At 52.2% G+C, this 21,423-nt stretch overlaps 1 protein-coding gene across 5 annotated transcripts in view; it reads left to right on the forward strand.

The window, feature by feature from the left end:
* The window catches only part of WDFY4 (WDFY family member 4), a 277,338-nt gene extending 256,468 nt beyond the window's left edge, over positions 1 to 20,870 (forward strand). For 2 of the 5 annotated variants that reach the window (XM_032608326.1, XM_032608325.1), the window contains 10 exons: positions 159 to 250; positions 2,352 to 2,564; positions 4,884 to 5,031; positions 6,094 to 6,278; positions 7,051 to 7,209; positions 11,197 to 11,376; positions 13,222 to 13,404; positions 15,377 to 15,461; positions 19,089 to 19,200; positions 20,404 to 20,870. In XM_032608326.1, coding sequence (XP_032464217.1) covers positions 159 to 250; positions 2,352 to 2,564; positions 4,884 to 5,031; positions 6,094 to 6,278; positions 7,051 to 7,209; positions 11,197 to 11,376; positions 13,222 to 13,404; positions 15,377 to 15,461; positions 19,089 to 19,200; positions 20,404 to 20,470 — 1,424 coding nt within the window. In that variant the 3' untranslated portion in view covers positions 20,471 to 20,870. The other 3 variants (XM_032608327.1, XM_032608328.1, XR_004346205.1) reach the window with 3 other exon arrangements.
* The last annotated feature ends 553 nt before the right edge of the window (positions 20,871 to 21,423 follow it).

Here is a 21,423-nt window from a genome sequence, read left to right on the forward strand (position 1 = left end):
GCAGAAAGGGTGGGGTCACTCCCCACAGAGGAGGCAGGAAGCAGTGTGGCCTATGCAAGAATCGTAGTACTAGACAGCTCAGTGTTTACACCCCTTGGTTCCTAGCCCAGTTTGGGCTCCCATTTATCCAAAGCTTTGCTCTTTCTCACCCCATTCAGGCTGCATGCAGGACGGGACAGCACTGGGGGACGTGCAACTCCCTCCCTGGGCTGATGGGGACCCACGGAAATTCATCAGCCTGCATAGACAAGTGAGTTGAGTGGGGTCATGGCAGAGTCCCTGGTATCCTGAATGAGGACCTCAGGGTGCCCTCAGTGTTCATTGAGACTTTCTGCCCGAGTGGATGGCTGTGATCAGCACTTCTGAGGCTCTTATGTCTGGAGGGCCCAGAGAAGAAGCTGGGTCCCGTGCCCCGGATTGGCAGGAGAAGGCTTGGGTTCTGGGCTCTTTTAAGAGCTCCATTAGGCTTTGCCCTTGTGCCAATTTGTTTTGGGACTCATGGGGGAAGCAAATTCAGATTATTGTTGGATGGAGGGCAAGTCAGTGCCCTTAGCCAACTCTACACACAGGGCCAAGCCCTGGGTATAGGTCAGTATAGGTCAGGGGGCTGGAGGCTCCAAGGGGCTCCCACTGGCCAAAAGATTTGCCAGGACTGGGGAGGACTTGACTTATTGTGCAGAAAGGCTGATGTGGGTAGAGGCCAGAGGCCATTTGGGGTCACGTATCCTGGATCAAATACCTGAGTTAGCATAAACACATGACAGTCTGTTCAGCATCAACATCATTAGTCATCAGGGAAACATACACTAAAACCACGAGATGCTACTACACATTCACAAGAATGGCTAAAATTTAAAGTACTGCTAAAACCAAGAGTTAAGCAAGGATGTGGAGCAAGCAGAATTCATCATGCGTAGCTGGTGGGGAAAAAATGGTATAGCCACTTTGGAAAAGAGCTTGGTCATTTCTTATGAAGTTGAAGATGCTTTTGCCATATTGCCCAGCAATTCCACTTGTAGGTGTTTACCCAAGAGAAATGGAAACTTGTCCACAGAAAGATGTGTACATAAATATTCATCAATTTTATTTATACTAGTCAAAAAGAAAAGACAACCCAAAAGTCTATCACTGGTAAATGGCTAAACAAGTGATACATACAATGGAATATTACTTAGCAACAAAAAGGAACAGATTATAGGTACATGAATCAACAGGATGAATCTCAAAAGCATTGTCCTGAGCAAAAGTAGCCCCAACCCAAAGCTCCATATACTGTGGGATTCTATTTTTGTGACTTGTTTGAAAAGGTAAACTGCGGAAGCAGAAAGCAGGTCAAGGGTTCGTCTGGAGTAGGAGATGAGCAAAGAGGAGTAGAAGAGAACTTTTTGAGTTGATGTAAATATTCTATATCTTGATTATGGTGTTGGTTACATGACTATATGCATTTTTTAGGACACATTAAACTGTACATTTAGGGCAAATTTTATTGGCAGCAGGCCTGACTAGTAACAGCAAAGCTGTGTCTTTTCCTCTGTCCTTCTCCCTTGGCGAGGAAAAAGTTCTTCCCTGGTTTATCCTTGCCTCTGGGAGTTCGGTAACGGCAGTCGTCACACCTCCTGCGGCATTACCCACGTGTGGCCTTTTCAAAACCACTTTGGCCATGTGCCTCAGAAAATTAACCTGGCCCAGGTGACCTGATTTTCCCAAGCCCAAGTGTAAGTGTGCATGTCCTCCCAGAGGATCGATAAGGGGAGCCCAGACAATTCCAAATGAACATCTTTGGGTTCTGGGGACCAAGCTTTGGAGCTGGGCTCTACTCAGCAGAAACGGGTGCCATCTCCCAGGTGAACTCTGGGACATCAAAACACAGGCCCACATTTCTTCTTTTTTTTGCGGTACGTGGGCCTCTTACTGCTGTGGCCTCTCCCGTTGTGGAGCACAGGCTCTGGACGCGCAGGCTCAGCGGCCATGGCTCACGGGCCCAGCTGCTCCGTGGCATGTGGGATCTTGCCGGACCAGGGCACGAACCCGTGTCCCCTGCATCGGCAGGCGGACTCTCAACCACTGCGCCACCAGGGAAGCCCCCACATTTCTTCTTGCTCAAGGTTATTTTATGGACTGGATAGGCTAGTCAGACCTGTTGTGCCACACTAGCTGGAGGCAGGAATTAGGTGGTCCTCGGATGGACTGCGTGTCTGCTGCTTAGTGCTCAGACAACCCAGGGAGGCATCACTCATCGTTCCTGTGCTGATCTGGTGTCCTGAACCACATGACCCGTCCTGATCTGGGCAGAGGGCCCATGAGTCCATGAGACACCTGTGTTTTTCATGCTCTTTGGGTTTTGGTTCCAGGCTTTGGAAAGTGACTTTGTCAGTGCCAACCTGCACCACTGGATAGACCTCATCTTTGGGTACAAGCAGCAAGGGTCAGCCGCAGTGGAGGCTGTTAATATCTTCCACCCCTACTTCTACGGTGACAAAATGGACCTCAGCAGCATCAGTGACCCCCTGATCAGAAGCACCATCCTGGGGTTCGTCAGCAACTTTGGACAAGTGCCCAAACAGGTACAGCATGCCGTGGCCTTCGTCTTGCTTTCTCAAAAGAGTGTGTGCGGGGTGAGCTTGGATGGGAGGGAGAGTGAGGAGTAAGCAAGGACTGGAGAGGCAAAACGGTCCTCAGTCATCTCCCTACGCCTTTGATGTCACGGCTTAACCCTCCATTACCATCTGATGTCGATGGAGGTGATGATATCGTTAATAATGATGAAGGCGACATCCATCTGTGGCCCATGTGATAGACTCTACGATAAATACACAGGATATAATTCTTTATATGTGTATCTACCCTGTAGGGTTGTTGTGAAGATCCAAAGAGTTAAGATACCAAGTGCTTGAAAGTGCCCGAAATACGATAAGCCTTCAACAAATGTTAGTTATTCGTGTGATTACCTCACTGAATCCTCTCATAAGCTCTGGGTATGGGGGTTGTACAGATCAGGAAACTGAGGCTCAGAGAGGCTAAATAAATAACTTGCCTACAGTTGCACCATTAGCAGGTGGCGGCGGGGAGATCTCACCCCATCTGTCTGGCTCCAAAGCCTGTGCCACATTGGCCCCGTTGTGAGAGCATCCAAATTCTGCCCCAGGGCCCCTGGTGAAATGGGGCCTGTGGCTCCATCACCTCCATCCGCATCAGGACGGCCCCGTGGTGATGTGAGGCTGCGCCTTTACAATGACATCCTCATGCTTATTTAACTGATCTCAGCCCTCTTCAACTTCAGACTCCCATTTGGTGTAGTGATGTTTTATCCCTGAGCACAGCTATCTGGGTTCAGAAGCACAGCCCCACGGACTGTGGGGTCCCAGCCTGGGCAGTCAGGAACCACACTAGGAAATGAGTGCGTAGACCCAGTCAACTCCAGAACCATCCTGGGCGTCAGCTTTCCCCACATGGAACCATGGGGCTTGGACGGGCTCATCTAATAACATCTCTTCTGTCTGGCCTTATTGTGACATGCCCAGGTTTGCTCAGCTCCTAGGTAAGGGAAACGTGGAAGGGCCTGAGGGTGACTTGGAGAACAGACCGCATATCCAAATGCGGGTTTGGCCAAGGAAGGCTTTGTAGAAAGGAGAGAATTTCAGGAATGAAGGTTGGGTAGCCAAATGGTTTCATTTTTTTAATCTTAAAAATATTATAATACAGTTAAAACAAGTAATTCAAAGTAGCAGTCCACAAGCAAAAATATTTTCACATCAGTGGGATCATGGAAATCACACAATTTAAATTCTGGTTTTGCTTAATGAGATATTATATGAGCTTGTCAAAAATATTTCTAAAAAACATCAGAATTAGAATTAGAATTCCACAAGTGGTCCCAGCCTGAAGACAAGATTAAAATGCTTCAGGACCACGCACTGTTCTATCAAGGGGCTGTGCCTGCAAAAACTATCACAGGGACCCAGCCTGTGGTGCTTTCGTGATTCTGCTGTGAAAGGAGAACATTCTTTAATGCTCACTTAAAAATCATCGTTCTGATTTCTGTTTGTATTGATCACCCACCCAGCTTTTCTAGACAGTCTAGCATCTGATCGAGGATTACAACTGAACCAAGGCTGCTCCGAGACCCCCGGGCTGCCTGCTGAGCCCCACCTCTGCCTGTGCACCCGGCCGAGGCCAGCCCCCCGCATATCATGGCGCCCCATGGATGTTTCCATCTGCGAGCAGAGGACTGTGCTGATGGCTGGAGAAAGCAGCCCGGCACAAGCCCAGTCTGGGAGGGGAGGGCGGGGAGCTGGAGCTGGCCTCAGCTGCACTCGCTGGCCCAGCAGCACTTCATGCTTTGTCGAGTTTGGCATTAGGGACAATTTGACAGCAGAGATCTAAGAAAAATGAAAACAAGAAAGGCTGCTAATGGGGTTTGCCTGTGCTCTTTGGAATAGTTGAGAGGATGCTATTAAAGAATTCTGTGTTGATGCCCAGATGGATGGGCCTGCAGGGAGTTTGTAAGGAAAAGGGGAAAATATGAGAAAAAGCTCAAGCAAATGAAGAGCGACGTGATCTACGGAGGAAAGGGGATCATTCTGACCCTATGACATGAGAGGCAGCTCTCCCGGGGATCAGGGGCTCCAGCTTGGAGAAGAAGACAGATTTGGCAACCAGGAGGGCTCTCTGCCAGCCCTGCGCCCTGACCTTGAGAAAGTAGAGCCCCAGGCCCCTCACCGGCAACATCCGAAGGTCGAACCAGATGGTTCTGTTTCAGCTCACCTCAGCCCGGGCAGCTCCCAGGGCAGAGGAGCAGCTGCGACTTGCCCGAGGACGACTCCCCTTCTGTCCATCTGTCCTAATGACCCGTGCGGTGCATGTCTGTCTCCTTGCCTCTGCAGCTCTTTACTAAACCCCACCCGGCCAGGACCACTGCAGGGAAGGCTTCCCCTGGAAAGGACGCCCCCACACCTGTGAGCGTGCCCGGTCACCCACAGCCCTTTCTCTACAGCCTGCCGTCGCTGAGACCCTCCCAGGTCACAGTCAAAGGTGAATACCTGGCCCTGCTTCGTTTGGTGCCCTGTCCCACAGCTGTCCCTTCAGTGACCGGTGTTCCTCTGGAGGTTCAGAGGCACAGGCCCAGGCAGGGGCTTGGGGGCTGATTCTGCATGGCTGTGTCTCCAGGCGTAACGGGAATCTGGGGAGACCTCTGCTCTGTAAGTGTCTGGGACCGCCTCTGTTACACCCTGACTTCTGAAGACCCACCAGTCTGTCTGTCTGAGACATGCACCCCCCTCTCTTTCACGTACAGACACATATATGAACACACACATGCAAGCACACACACACACCCCTCCTCACCTCCAGAGCCAAGTGGGAGGTCCCAGCTTTCCCAAGGGAGGGTTACAGCCCCCGCTTTCGGCACCCGCATTCACTGTTGCTCCTGAGCATCCAGGTGGACCTGCAGCCACTATCCAGGAGCCTGTGCCCTGGGTCAGATGGCCCGGCTATGAGTCCCAGCCCTGCTTCCTAGAGGAGCTGAGTGTGTGTGAAGTCTGATGTCTGTGCCACCCTGGGGCCTGCACTGCTTTGGGGATGTCTCACCACCTGGAATAATTTTCTGGTCCCAAGGAGTATAAGGTCAGGTTTTGGAGGGGTTTTCTTTTGAAATCCAAGAACAGTGTCCTTGGCATCTCCATACAAATACTGCGCACTAACCGATTGCATGACTGGACCTCCACCTCCAGACCTGCTAGAGTTGGTGCGTGGAAGGGGCAGGAAGGGCAGAGCCCCCAGGCTCCTCTGGCTGTGTGCTGTCTTCCCCAGAAGCCTGGGCTCCTCCTCCCTTGGCATCAGCCAGAAAGAGACACTCAAGACCTGCACGGCCACATGCATCTTGTATGTGCTAAGTCTGGGGAGGGACCCGGGGCCAGTGTGTAACGTGGCCCCCGGAGGGAGGCCCAGGAGGGAGGTACCTTGATGAGGAGCGGCTCGCGCCTGGGCAGGCACTTTGCCAAGTCGGGGTTGGCTGCGCATGGCTCCTCTCTGGGCCCAGCTAAAGCGGGTGTTGCCCTTTGACAAGTCGGCTCCGCCGTACTGACTGGGGGGCAGATATGTACCTTTTCTCTCTAGGCTCGGAATCCCCCAAAGGAGCCATCGGCCACATTGTTCCTACGGAGAAGACCATCCTGGCCGTGGAGACGAACAAGATGCTGCTGCCTCCTCACTGGAGCAGGACCTTCAGCTGGGGCTTTGACGACTTCAGCTGCTGCCTGGGCAGCTACGGCTCTGACAAGGTGAGTGCTGCCAGGGCGCAGGGCAGCCCCAGGGCCGCAGCCTCCTTCCGGTTGGGGCAGAGGTGGTAAGGAGACGGGCGAGCCCCAAGCAGCCACGGTCACCCACACCCCTTCCTCCACGTGGCTGTGCCCCCAGCCTGGGACGGTCACCCAGTGTGGGCAGAAAGTCCTGGGGGCTGCTCCGGCCCAGGTCACAGCTTAAACTCAGAAGGGACATACTGAGTATTCGGCTGCCACCAGAAGCGAGCCACCCAGTTGCTCGTCCTCTACCCCTGCTTTAGGCCATCCACTTATGTCTACCTTCTTGATGTAGCCCTGGCTACCTCTGGCCTCGTTTGCTACCCTCGCTCCTCTCCCACCCTATCACGTGGCATGAATTCCCTACCCACCAAGCTTCCTCACCCCTCCCTAGCCTTCCCCCACCTCCTTCACGAGGCAGCCTGTGAAACTGGTCCGAGATGTCACCCCTTCCTGAAAGCTGACTGCGACTTTCCCAGGCTCACGGGGCGTTTTTGCTGTGTCCCCATAGCCTCCTGCTCCCTTGTCTCTCCCCACCTGCTCCTTGTGTGGTGTGAGCTCTTTGGGGACAGACCTGGACGGCCTGGATTTCGTCACCAGGGCTTGTCACGTCCCTCGGCTCCCACAGCACGCAGGCAGGCAGGCTAGCGGCACCATCCAGCCCTGCCTGCACCCCACCGTCGCCCTGTCCCAGCTCCCTGCCCTGTGCCGGCTCTGGCACCAGTGCTCATCCCACTCGTCTAATCTCCCGCAGATCCTGATGACGTTCGAGAACTTGGCCGCCTGGGGCCGCTGTCTGTGTGCCGTGTGCCCGTCCCCCACGACCATCGTCACCTCTGGGACCAGCGCTGTGGTGTGTGTGTGGGAACTCAGCATGGCCAGAGGTCGCACCACAGGCCTGCACCTCAAGCAGGTACAGTGCCTCTGCAGGTGGGGCGCCTTGGGCAGGTGTGGTGGCTCAGGGCAGGTGTAGTACCTTGGGCAGGTAGGGTGCCTCAGGCAGGTACGGTGCCCTAGCGTGCTCCAGCTCCCGAGCACTGAGAGCCCTGTCTCCCTTGGGAGCAGAGAGCACAGTGAGACACTGAGGGCAGCACATGGCTCTGTGTCATTCAGGGGCACGGTTTCATGCCCTTGGATGGATTTAACAAGCTCACAGGGCCGGTGCCTCCCTGGAGACCCACACCTTGGTGAGAGATGCTGCTTACACGTGAGGGCCAGTGAAACTGGGGTTGTTGTTTTTTTTTTTTTTGCACTAAGGGTCATGTTTGAACATTTGTCATGGGCACCTTTATGTGAATGGCCTCATTTTACCTCCTCAACAACCCTGTGTCCCCATAGCCTGTGGGATAATATAGGAATCATTATCATCCCTACTTCACTGGTGAAAAACCAGGTGCAAGGAAGTTAAGTGACATGTCCAAGATCATAGAGCCAGAAAATGGAAGACTATCTCAGAACAGGGGTGGTTGCGGCGGAAGCAGAGGGAAGAGACCTGGAGGCAGACAACTCGTCTGGTCTTACCTCGCAAACCACGGCTGCTGGGAATAATAAACGGAGGGTGGAACCGACTGCTTACTTAACTCTGCACATCAACCATAATCCTGGAAAGCAGGTGTTGTTAGTCCCACTTTTAGAGAAGGAAACTGAGGCTCAGAAAGGTCAGGGGTGCCTTTTAATCTAGGTTTGTCTAACTCTGAGTCTGGTGCTTTCCCCTGTGTATGCTTGAACTTGCTGGAGAATATCGCTAGGGGACATTTCCACCTGCAAAATGCAATTCAGGTTTACATCTGTGTTTTAGTGAACCATGTAGCCCCAAAGTAACAAAAACACGTTAACCATACGAGGCTCACCACTGACCAGACTTCCTAAACTCAACCTGTTTCACTGGAACTGATTCTGGGTTTCTCTGGATGCTTTTCTAGTCACTCAAGTCTCCCCAGAGCCTGCCCTTGTCCCCCGGCACCACCCCCAGCACTCGCGTGGTACACAGCGACAGGCACTCAGTAAATGTGAGGTGAAGGAATGAATGTGTCAGTGCTGAGGGAGCTGGTTAATCCTGCAGAGGCGGCGGCATCTGCTGAGAGGCAGCTGTGTAGGTCAAGTGCAGGCTGCCTTCACCCAGACTCTCACGGGAAGTCCTCCCAAGCCAGCCTTGGAGCCCCCTGTCTTTTCACATCTTCACCTTCCTGACCTATGTGAAGAGACTGTGCACTACCATTACGGGTGTGGAGCATCCCCCTCTCCCAGGCATCACTCCGGGGACAGCAGGAGACCCAGCCCAACCCCAAAGCCACCTTGGGGAGCCGGGGAAGTGACCCACCCCCCATCGCCGCTCCAAGGTCCTGTTTAGTGGCGAAGATGCAGCGTAAAAACCCCGGTACTGACAGCATAAAGCGTAATTTATCATCCTCTCCTAGTTATAAATCAAGAGAAAAAGGGTATCCCACAAGCTCTTGTTTCCTAAGCAAAATAAAACACTTTATCATTTACCTACAGAGGCTGACCTGGCCTTGGGGATCCCCCAGATGGGAAGCTGCTCAGAGAGGGAGGTCTGTCCCTGACTTGTAGGCAGAGAAGTCATCATTAAGTAGCTTCATTAACAGTTTAAGTGTTTCATTTCTAAAAATATGACAACATTAAAGACAAATTTCAAAGTTAAACAGTTTTCTATAATCCCTATAAAAGTTCTCATTGTTGCATACTGCCACCCCCAGATATACATATTTATACCATTCTGATCACTGTGTAGATATGTTGATTCTATTTTCACCCAGTGTATCAAATTGTTTCCGCCTTTCTACAGTCTCTGTAATTTACATTTCAATTGTTCCCTATTATTCCATCTCCATAAAATTATATTTCAGTTGTTTTATGTCAAGGGACCACAGTTTAATAAACCATTTCTTCTAAAACTAGACAGTTACATAGCTTCCAATTTTAACTATTTTAAATAGTGCTTCAGAAAACATCTTATATAGATTGCTGTTTGCTTCTGATTAATGGTTTCCTTATAGTAGATTTCAAGAAGTAGAATTTCAGCGCAGTGACATAATGCTTTCTATAATGCTTCTGTAGCTTTACAGCGCCACCACAATTAATTAGGAATACCCACCTCACCACAACATATCCAGCGTGGGGAATTATTTTCAGAGGGTTTTATTTTACTTTATTTTATTTATTTTTTGCTACTTGAGTTAGGTATAAGGTGATATAGTGGAGTTATTTTAATTGGCCATGGAGAAAGGTATTATTCTGAGAAAACAGAAGAGACAATGGAGAACATTTAAAATTGCTGTCCTCCATCATTTTTTCCCAGGCCTTTCCAGATGGGGAGTGGTGCTGGCTGCCTCCAGGTGCTCTAGTTTCCTGGCTGGTGGGAGGCAAGAGCCTTACGTAGGTGGACGGTGCCTGTGCGTGCAGTGGTCCCTCACTCTCCAGCGCCTCCCCTGCAGAAAGCCGGCAGCCCTGGCTCCAGTAACGGACAGCTCACACAGGCTCTGGGCTCACAACCTCTGTCTCTGAATCCGCAGCACATACACCTGGGTCCCCTGGAGTGCACTCTCTGGAGTGGTCCTATCCCCTGCAGTCAGAACTTAGCCATCAGACATAGTTCGTTCTGGGAGGACCACCAGGAAGCTCCTGTCAAACCCTCTGCTTTCCTCTATTCATTTAGACAGTTTCCACTTCCCTAATATGAACCCAGCCTTCTTCCGTGGGTCACATCCAGAACCTTGCCAGCACCATCTGGTTGATGCCGTGTTAGGATCCATGGAGCACAAATGGGAATCTGTGGCAGAACTTTTAATTGCTATGACCAGGCAAAGTGACAGCTTTGAAAAATGACGCTCAGCCTCATTGACCCAAATGAGTGAGTGGTGGACGGTCCTGGGGGTGGAGATTCACCACTAGGTGAGGCAGGGTAGTCACGTTTTAGAACACCACCTCCGCACTTCTCAGGCTAATTCCAGAGGACAGCAGGCATGTGTGCTCATGACAGCTCTCAGACCAGGCTTAGCTGGCAGCCTCTGGGACAGCTGTGATGGAAACTGTGCCGCTGCCAGCAGCAGTGGGCCTGGGGGTACCAGTGTGCCTGGCAGGCCTCCCCAGTGCCTCAGGAACGTGTCCCCAGGGAGCAAGCCCTCTGGCCAGGTCTGGACACGTAACCATCCATAAGCCAAGCCAGACCCTGCACAGGCCAACCTGAGGGCCAAGACTGAGGCCCTGAGTCACCGGCTGCTAGGAAGCGGATCCTTTGGACTTGAAAAGTCACACCTTTTAAACTATGACCTGACCTCCCTGCCTTCTTCCCAGTTTAGTTTCCAGGGGCACATGTGTTTCTGAGATTCCCTTAGTGTGATGCTCAAACTTGAGCATGCCTGAAAAACCTCTGGACAGCTTGTGAGAACCCAGGTTTCGGGGCCCCACTCCCAGAGTTTCTGATTCAGTAGATCTGGGTGGGGCCAAGAATTCACATTTCTGACAAGTTCCCAGATGATGCTTGTGCTGCCGGCTGGGACCCCACACATTACAAGTCAGTGCCCTTTGCATATTAATAGCGGTGTGTGTTGCTTCTGGATGCAGACAGTGTAGGAGAGCACAGAGCATGAGGATGCTCCTGGTGTCTGTTTGGGTTATGATAAAAGGACTCTCCCCAGCTGAGTCTCAACCCTGGAGAGTGATGGTACTGAGAAGCCAGCCATTGACCTATGAATACACACACACACACACACACACACACACACACACACACCCCACAGACTTTGGAATCACTGAGTCACTCTGAGTCTCTGTTTCCTCATCTGGGGCCCAACAGTAAAAGGGAGAGTGGAACATCTCCCCAAGTTGCCTGGTCATAGCAACATCTCCTCGCATAACCTGTGGCTCCGTCCCCTGTCCCTAGGCCTTGTATGGACACACACAGGCTGTCACATGCCTGGCAGCATCGGTAACCTTCAGCCTCCTGGTGAGTGGCTCCCAAGACTGCTCATGTATCCTGTGGGACCTGGACCACCTCAGCCGTGTAGCCTGCCTGCCCACCCACAGGGAGAGCATATCTGCCATTGCCATCAGCGATGTGTCGGTGAGGCCCCCCTTTCTCAAATGTCTGTGTCCTCAACATGTCCATGCTTCTGCACGGTGGCATGGTGGCCAGTGCCCCGAGAGGAAACCTACGGGCAAAGACCACCCCAGAGTATTGAGAGACCCCAGATGTGTGGAGCATTCTCTACACAGGCAGAGTAGAGCCATCAACAAGTCTCAATTTGGGTCTTGATTTTATTGTTTTGCTTCTTTATTTTTTTCCCTCAGGGGCTGGGGTAGTGGGAGGTATCTGTTCTAACACAGGCGTCAGGGAGTTGGGGCAGGAAGTTGGCTTTGGTGAGAGATCTTCTGGGTTGCCTGACTAATTCAGCTAGCTGACTGCAAATCTGCGTTGACTCAGCAGGTGCCTCTGGTCTCCAAGGCAGGAAGTGCCTCTGCTTGTCCCTCCATGCTGGCTACCAAAGATAAGCCTGTCAGGAACGTGTGTGTGTGTGTGTGTGTGTGTGTGTGTGTGTGTGTGTGTGTGATAGACTAATATATATATATAATCAGTGTATACATATATGAGTTTTATATATCAGTGATATATACATATATCAGTGTATACATATATCAGTGATATATATATATCTATCTCAGTGTGGAGCTTCTTCTACACTGGAATCCCCATCATAGGGTATGGGGTTTTCTGAGGATCCAGAGACTCTGCATCTGCTAATAGAAAAACCTAGGGGCCTGGAGCCGGGACAGACTGAGCAGGGGTACCACAGGAGGAGGGAGAGGTGATGAAGGAGCCTCCTGGTGCTAACTTTGGCTGCAAGTGGTGATCCAGATAGTCTTGAATTCAGGATGAATGTTAGATGGGCATATGGATGATGGTGGATGGATGATGGATGGATGGATAGATGGTGGGTGAATGGATGAATGGGTACATATACTGGGGAAACCACCAAGCCCTGATCTGGGAGAAAATAAATTCATAAGGAATTATGTCCCCAGACCTCAGAGAAGACTGATATCAGGACAACAACTTGTTTAACTCAACTTGTCCTGGAGCTGGTTGAGTTCACTGAGTGCCTGCTGGGCCCTGCGCTGGGTGCTTGGCAGAGATGTATCAGACATGGTCCCCGGCCTCAGGCAGACTCCACCAAACAATTCAGGAAAGGACATGATGGAGCCCAGCCCAGAGGGCTGCAGAGGGGTATGGAGCTCCCTACATCCCTTCTGTGGTCAGGGCAGGGTTCAAAGGCATGGCCCCAGATGGCTCTTGGGGTCCTTGGTGACAGTGACCGCTACTCTATTGGGCACAAAATAGACAAGGACTTGAGAAGAAAACACTCTGGACATAAACATTTTGGAAGATGCAATGGGCAGATTTCTCCTCAGAAATTCCCCCTGGGGCGGGTGGGGGGAAGTTTGCCCCATTTTATGAGCCACATGCAGTCATTCCAACCTCTGTACCCTGCCCTCCACCAGGTGTCATCCAAAGCTGCTTCATGGGGACAGGGCTGGCCAGCCAGGTGTAGACCCCGTGTCCAGGCCAGGGGTGGTGTCCAGGATGGGTCTTCTGTGCCAGTCAGTACGCTGCCAGGGAGAGGGCTGTGGGAGGAGCCCAAAGGGTGAGCCGGCCGGTCTGTGCTGGGGAAAGCAGTATCCAAACACTTGATTGCAGTATGAAGAGAACCAGAAGTGTACACTTGTGCCAAAACACAGCAGACCTATGAGTCTGCTGGGAAGAAGTGGGTGTCTTAGGAGGTCTGGGAGTACCTTGGTTAGTCCTCAGAAGATGACAGGTTGAGGGTGCTTATGTGTACAAACTGAGTGGCTGGGCAGATGGGGAGGCAGTGACTCCTGCCTGAAGTGACGCCCACTCTCACTGCTGCAGGGCACCATCGTCTCCTGTGCGGGAGCCCACTTGTCCCTGTGGAGTGTCAACGGACAACCCTTGGCCAGCATTACCACGGCCTGGGGCCCAGGAGGAGCCATAACCTGCTGCTGCGTGATGGAGGGGCCAGCATGGGACACGAGCCATGTCGTCATCACAGGGAGTCAGGATGGCATGGTCCGGGTAGGTGTGTTGGGCAGAACGAGGGCATGGTACAAGAAATGTGTTCATCTCCATTCTACCCACTTCCTCTAAGGGTCAGATCTGCAGGCTGCATTTAAGACCATCCCAGACCACGTCCCCACACAGCATGTGAGGGCAAAGGCAAGGCTCTTTCCAGGCAAAAAGTAAATACATAAAATTATATAAAATTTTATACATACATATACTCATACAATGAAATAAATACTGTCACAAGATATAAAAGCTGAATGGTCAAATGCATAAGAACATAGGCCATTACTGAAAAGAGACATTTGGGCCATCCATTCATCCAACCATCTATCCACTAATCCATCCACCCATCCAACTATTTATCTCTCTACCTACTCATCCATCCATTCACTATTCCATTCATTCATCCATCCTTTCATTCTTCCATCCATCCTTCCACCTACCCATCTACCCACTCACATGTCCCTCCAACTATCCATCCATCTATCCACCTAACATTCATTGAACTCTGGCTCTGTACCAAGTTCCTACAAGCCATAGGGGACACAGAGATTAATGATAAACAGGCCCTTGTCCTCAAGATGCTCACATTCTAGAAGAGAAGACAAACAGAAAATACATGAATGTGGTTCATGCTATGACTGGGATAATCAAAGAGTGCCATGGATCCTCTGAGGAGGGCCATGGACAGAGAGATCATCAAGAAACCAAGAACACAACGAAGGAGAAACACTGAGGTGGGAGGTGTAGCACGGAGAACAAAATACAGGTAATTTTTCCGAGACTGACAGGGAGGAGGAAGAAATGAATAAGATAAGGAATAATTAAGAGCCCTACTCAAGAAACTGGCACTTGAAATCCACAGTTTGTGAGAGGAAATGTCAATTGAATGCCACTAGGTATTCAAGAAAATGCCCTTTGCATTCTCCATGCATTTGTGAAAGCTCACTGTGTGCCAGCATGGCTAAAACGCAGCCCTGTCCTCCCGGAGCCTCCACGCCCAAAGTCTCAGAATATCATGGAGGTGATGCTTCAGGAAGCAGAATGAGTAGTGTGGTGGGGGTCCAAGGGGAGCATGGATTTATTTCCAGCAGAGAGAGGTGGCATTTCAGCGGAGCCCTGAGGATGAGGAGAGGTCAGGGCATATGGAGAAGGCCATGCAGGCTGGCGCACCAGCGTGCGTGCACAGGAGAGTTGACTGAGGGGAACCCCCCGAGAAATCTCCTAACAGAGTCCCATCCGTCGGCCGGGAAGGCCAGGGTCGCTGCAGAGAGCAGGGTGTCCTGGGTTGGCCAAAACACGAGGAGGCAACGAAAGTCCGGGCTGGGTGGGTCATGGTCGGCACTGTGGGTCCGTCAGAGGAGCCTGGGCGGCTGAGCAGCAGCTGCCTTTCCTTCGTGGGGCCCCCAGCGCAGGAGCGTGAGTCTTCCAGGGGCTCAGCCCTCGTCCACTCAGCGCAGTGACTCCTGGGACGGCTTGGCACTGGGCTAGACCCGGCATGGCGCTCACAGCAGCATGTAAGTGGAGGCTGCTCGTTGTCCTGTGGGGACAGAAAGTCCAGGCTCGGCAAGTGAGACGCCGTCTCTGCTCAGCCTGAGGGCGCCCACTTCAGGCCTGGGACCAAGGACCAGACACAGAGGACGGGAGGCCCTGCTGCTGAGTGGTGAGGGAGGCTTCCAGGGTTGGTGGCAGACAGGAGGGCACTAGCTGAGTAAAATGATAGTAAGCTGGCTGCTGAGTCTCGTCCCTGTAGGTAAGGGGTTGGGGGAGATGCCCCATGACCCAGAGGTGGGGAGGGAACTCGCCTGGGCTACAGCTGTGCTCGGCCAAACCTCCGCGCAGGGAAACTGAGGCCTAAGCGGGCTCTTCTCCCGAGAATATGGCAACGTCAAAAGTGAAAGGGCGTGGAGGAGTGGATGGGCCCCGAGCCTGCAGACAGGTTCACTGCCCCAGCCTATGGCGTGTTCTCTGTTCTGGACAGATCTGGAAGACCGAGGAGCTGAAGATGTCTGTTCCCGGGCAGGCAGCGCCAGAGGGGCCCTGGGCTCCACCTCCAAGCCCCAGAGGTAACTGCTGTGCTAGTGATGCCTGTGGGGCGCCCTTGGCTTGCTCAGCCCTCCCTCCCCTCTCCTCTCCTTGGCCCGAGGGCTGCAGCTCCATCCAGGCCTGCAGAACCCAGGGAAGCCATCTGGTCTCCTGGGATGTTGCCAAGTTTGCAGGTGAGGAGCACGTTTCCTGAGAGCTGCTGGTGGAGTGTGAAGTGGTGTTTCAAAGCCTCCCTGAGTACCAGACTCATGCTGCAGGGATCAGCGAGCTCTGGGGTGCTTCTCGGGCGTGTGAACACTGGTGACGGTGGTTGTGGGGCTCCGGAGCCCCAGGAGGGGGACACACCCAGCAGGGCTTGGTTTGATGCTCTCCGTCTTCCTGGGTCACTCTTAAATGCCAAACTGCCCAGCCCAGGACTTGGATCCAGCTGGCTGTTGGCCTGGACTGCCAGGCTGCAGACAGGAGCAGGGACGGCTTTGCTGTGTCCTGGGGAGAGGAAGTGGTTCCATAGGCCCCATTCTGCCCTGCTGATCCTGACTCAACCCCGCTACTCTCCATGGCAAGTTCCTCAAAGTGGGTCTGAGGGTCATCTGCGTCAGCATCGCCCAGGAGGCTCATGGGACATTGAGATCCGGGACCTGTTCTCAACCCAACCTCAGGGATAAGGTTGGAGGTGGTTAGAGTTCCCATGTCTAACAAGTCCCCAGGTGAGTGGTGGTGTCGCCGAAGTAAGAGGACCACCGTCCTGCAGCAGAGCCCTCTTTGGTTGTGGCAGCTGGGCCTGAAGCAAGAAAATCTGTTCTCCCTTCTGCCATCATGGCCTCTGGCACCAGCACCACCATGGCCACCGTCGCAGAGCTGTGAGGGAGAGAGCTGACCGTGAGCAGTGTCCACTGTGCACACTTCCCGTGCATTCTCTTATTTCTCACGGCAACCCCACGAGGAAGATACTACGATGACACCTGTGTGAGAAATAAGAAAACTGAGGCAAGGAGCAGTCCAGCAACTTGCCCAAAGTGACCCAGAAGCGCATTACTCCTATCGTTCTCATTTCTGCCGCCAGAGTAGACACGCCCACTGCCAGAATGAGCTCGGCCACCGGCACCAGCCCGTTCCCTCCAGGATGAGCGCAGGCACAAACCTCACCACCAAGGCCGTCACCTCCTCTTCTCACCTCCCTGGGGCCCCGCCATCACCTCCTCCAGTGCAGCCAAGCTTTCTCAGTTCTGTCTTCGTCAAAGGTTCTGGCCCAGAACTGAGACATCCTTCTTCGTGCCCACGATTCAAGAAAGCACGTTACCATGATGTGAGAACTCTCCTGTCATCACGAGTCCTTCTGGTTTGCTCTGCATTTCAGGACCCATGACCATCCACTAGAGAGAATTTTCCAGGTTGTAGAGGGTTGCCTTCTAAAGGGAGTAGCCATTTTTAGTTAGCTCATTTCTGAAATGTGCTCCATACGTCCTTGATTCATTTAGTCACTGATTCATGGATTCTTTATTCACATAGTAGGGGCATTTGCTCAGCCCCTACTAGGTCCTAAGATCTACATGGGAATCCCTTCCTTCAAGATAACACCATCTGGAAGCCCTTGTCCACAATCTGGGCCGACCAGAGTGGTGACCCTACAAGAACCTACAAACACTGTGGATTCAGTTCACTGGTCCTAAGATCTCTAGGGTCCTTTGGGATCACGAGGAATCAGCCCATCTTAGTGTAAAAAGAGACGTGTGAGGATCGCGCATTCTAAGGAACTCACAGCACTTCTTTGGAGAACAGGGACCAAACTCTCTCCCCTGCCTCCACCCACTCAGAGAGCAAGTACGAGGTTCTTAGCCTCTGCCTGTTCATGAAGAGATTCTGTGGTACACCTGCTTGAGAGCACACCATTTCAGTCTTGGGCTCAGCTGCCCACTTCTGAAGTTTCCAAGCTCCCATAAGCTAAAGGTTGATAAGTGGATGTCTGAGCAGGAATGCCGGTTGCGTGGGTGGGTGGATGAATGGTGGGACAGACAGACAAAGGGCACCTCAGAGCCATTCCGTTGGTTCTGGAAGTGCCAATGGATTCATGGGTTTCTACTCAGGATGGACAAGGTTGTGCTCATTGGGAATGGGGTCTCGTGAAATGAGAAGATGAAAATCAGGAAACAAGGCTCTAGACCCAGCTGTGTCTCCAGCAACCTCTTAGGCCCTCAGTTTCACCCTCTGTCTTCATCAATAGAGGTACTTCCTGTACATCCTAACTTGTAGGAAGCAGATGACAGAAAGATGATAGACGTAGTCCAAGATCTACTCAACAAAATGTGGTTCATCATTATCATTTTCTTGGACTACTAAGAGTCTTCTCCCCTAACACACCAGCTGATGACATTAGGGGGCTTACAAGATGGTGTCAGGTGGACAGGAGCCCCAGGCCCACATCCTTCCCATGCTGTTTGTCCTGACCTGCCTGAGGTCACAACTGTCAAGTAGAATTAACTGCCAGGGTTGCAGTTACAGTTCAAGGGAGGATTTGGATGAAATGACACAAGGGCACAGACATATTCGTAAAACTCAGGCTGGGGCACCGCTTAGAGTTAGCAAATCCATGTGCAGATTTACAAGCCTCAGCCACTGGAGGGCTTGCTGTTCTCATAATGTTGCTTATAACTGTTTTGTTGGAAGGGGACCAGTACTGGGCCTGACACACAGATATTTGCACGTCTCTTGGTGTGTCTATTACTGCATTCCTCAAATACCTTAAGGGGCAAGAAAGGAGTTCTTTGAGGGTATTGAGGATATTAAGGTTACTGCATTTGTGTGCAGATGTAATCTGATTTCTGCCTGGAATTCATTTATTTGTCATTTGCAGCAAGGACCAACCCAGTTGAGTCCAATTTATTTTTGGAATCGCTCCATAGATTTGGGCTCAATCTGGTACATAAAAAATGCTTGGGAAAAGCTTGGTTTTGGGATCTGTGCACAAACACAAAATGCACAGAGCTGCCTGCCACCCTGGGACAGCTGGGGCAGCTGAACCACTCCTGCCCTGACTCCGACCAAGTGACTTTGCAGAGACAGACCCAGCTGACGTCTCTCCACCTCACCCTCCAAGAAGCAATTACTGTATGTCCCCAAATACAGTCATTAAAATGACTGAAGTAACAATCATTGAGTTATATTTTTTGAAAAGACGTTCTCTGCATTTAATTATTGGTTGTGGCGTGAGAGGATTTAGATAAGTTGATAATGCCGACTTTATGTAATTTATTTTTACTAGGCAATTATGGGCTGCATTACATTCCTGGCAGCAAGGTATTGTGGGGCATCTTATTAAGCATAAAGCCAGTAAACACTGATGAACAATTTTGCTGAACTAGGCATGCAATTTAGAAAGCAATAATACACAAATCCAATTTGGTACACAATGGATACCGAAGCACGTCAGCACATGTAACTATCACAGCCTGCAAATTAAATTGGGACGCCCTTTTTGCAACAGCACAGACCAAGATTAAATGTATTTTCCCCCTCAATTTAACAAGTTGCTGACCACAAATATAAATATAAATATATGTGTATGTGTTCGTGGCCCTGCGTGTAGATGTACACATGCACGTGTGTGACAATGCTTGGGTTTTCTAACTCCCCTCGCCCACTCCTCACAGGTCACAGGTGGGAGAAGAATCTTGCCCTCTGCAGAGAGCTGGATGTCAGCATTGCCTTGACAGGGAAGCCCAGCAAGGCCAGCTCTGCGGTGACAGCTCTGGCTGTGTCCAGGTAACGACGGGCTGGCTGCTCCCGGCCTCCAGCAGAGGGCGCTGTGCCACCCCCTAGGAAAGCCCTGGCTGTTCTGCCCAGGCCTCCCTGGCCCTGGGAGGTGGCCTCACTACAGGGACCCAGGGGGGGCCAGCATATACAACATAAGGGCGAGGCGGCCGTGCAGGGCCCTAGGAAATGGTTTTTGACACACATATTCTTGCTCTTTCTCTCTCTCACTCTCTTGAATATCTATGAATTCATAAAGAAATCCAGGAGGTAGGGCTTCCCTGGTGGCGCAGTGGTTGAGAGTCCGCCTGCCGATGCAGGGGACACGGGTTCGTGCCCCGATTCGGGAAGATCCCACATGCCGTGGAGCGGCTGGGCCCGTGAGCCATGGCCGCTGAGCCTGCGCGTCCGGAGCCTGTGCTCCGCAACGGGAGAGGCCGCAACAGTGAGAGGCCCGCATACCACAAAAAAAAAGAAATCCAGGAGATAAAAGTATATTGTTTTGTGATTTTATCCTAAAGAGGGACTTTTTTCCTGAGGTCCACTGCCAATTGTTAACATTTGGTATAATGATTATCCTACATTACAGAAATTGCCTTTCAAGGGCTCTAAGCCAATGTGGAATAGACAAGTGTCAGATACTACGTTTGGCTACATTATTTTATTCTTCACAATTACCCAGTGGCGGTGCTTACTGTCATTAGCCCATTCTACGCACTAGGAGTGTAGTCTCGGGGGGCCAGACCTTCAGGAGCCACTGTCCTTCCCTCCCTGCCCTGGAGGGGGCCATTTGGGGTCCGTGGTGGTAGGAATGCTGGGCTGAGGCGGGGTGGCTCAGGCTGGAGTCTGTGGGTAGGGATAGAAGGCCCTGAGCCCTAATTCTTTGCTGGAGAACTTGTCCTTCCTTCTGCCCACCAGCCTGGCTGCGAATCAGCTCGAGGGAGAAGCTCAGGGCCTTGCCCTGCTCCCTGGAGCCCTGCTCTCTGGGAGCGTCCCCTCAGTGCTTTGGGAGCCACAAGCCTCCTAGTTCAAAGCTGTCCCCGGTTCAAAAGACTCTCCGGTGGGTCAGCTCCCCCCGCTTCAGGTGGAGGCCAGGTACAGGCTCCTGGGGTCCTGGACTGCAGCCCCACGTTGTAACGCCATGTGCGCAGGCTGGGGTAAGCAGGATGCACTGGCTTTGCTCTAACACGCTTGTCTGTTCTTTCTCTTCCCAAGAAACCAGACCAAACTCCTGGTCGGCGATGAGAAGGGGAGAATATTCTGCTGGTCCGCAGAGGGTTAGGAGGCGAGAGCTGGTGGAGGCGCTGGCATGGCAGCCGCGTGCCCTGAGGGGCAGCAGCACCAAGCAGAAGGCGCAGACTCAGTGCCAGGGGCGCCAAGGAGCCCCCAGCCTCCCTGCGAAAGGTCCCCAAGGATGTGGCTGCTGGTCGCTAGAGCTACACACCCTGAACTTTGGCCTTGGATTGCACGGAGATGCACTTCTACAAAACAGATACACGCGCCCATCGGGGCCCGTGAGCAGAGCACTGGAAAGCGTGGCATGAGGGTGCCAACCGGCGCACGAAATCACACGTGACTCACTTTTCAGAGGGCTTACTGCACTGGAAAAACACTGGGCCGCTTACTGGAAACTAATGGGAAAGACTGTATTGTTGTTATTTTACTAAAACAGCTATTTTCCAAACACAAGAGGGCTCTTGAGTTTAAAATTTCCACCCTTTCCCACTGAGGTATTTGTAGCTCCACGCTTAGAAAGGCCTCAGGGACGCACAGCCCCCTTTCAGAGTGTTTCTCCGCCCCTCCAGCTCCCCCGGTGGAATCTGGCTCCTCCCGTGGTCTTGCTTGCTGTGCGGGGGACCTTAGCGTCGGGAGCAGGGGCCCACACTCGAGGCTCAGCGGCCGTGGCTGGGCTCAGGCCACGGACGCAATGGCTGCCCACCGCAGGCATAGGCCAGTCAGCTGTGAGGACACACCCTGCCTGGGGTGCCTGCTCCCACTCTGCACCCCACAAGCAGGTGGTGGGTCCCAGCTGGGCTCGGTCTTGGCAGGTTTTTCCAGGGACCTGTCCATACAAGGTCAAGGGCCCCAGTCCACATGCTGGTTTTGAGTTGCAGCTCATCTTGCGAGAATCTGGACTGCCATGTGACTTTGGTTCTCCATCTGAAAGTACATGGCAGGTGGCTAGTTAGCCCCTCTGAGGAATTCCAGTACCTTAAGGTTCAGGCATTGGATACT

This window comes from Phocoena sinus, chromosome 16, assembly GCF_008692025.1.
Source record: "Phocoena sinus isolate mPhoSin1 chromosome 16, mPhoSin1.pri, whole genome shotgun sequence".
Lineage (NCBI taxonomy): Eukaryota > Metazoa > Chordata > Mammalia > Artiodactyla > Phocoenidae > Phocoena > Phocoena sinus.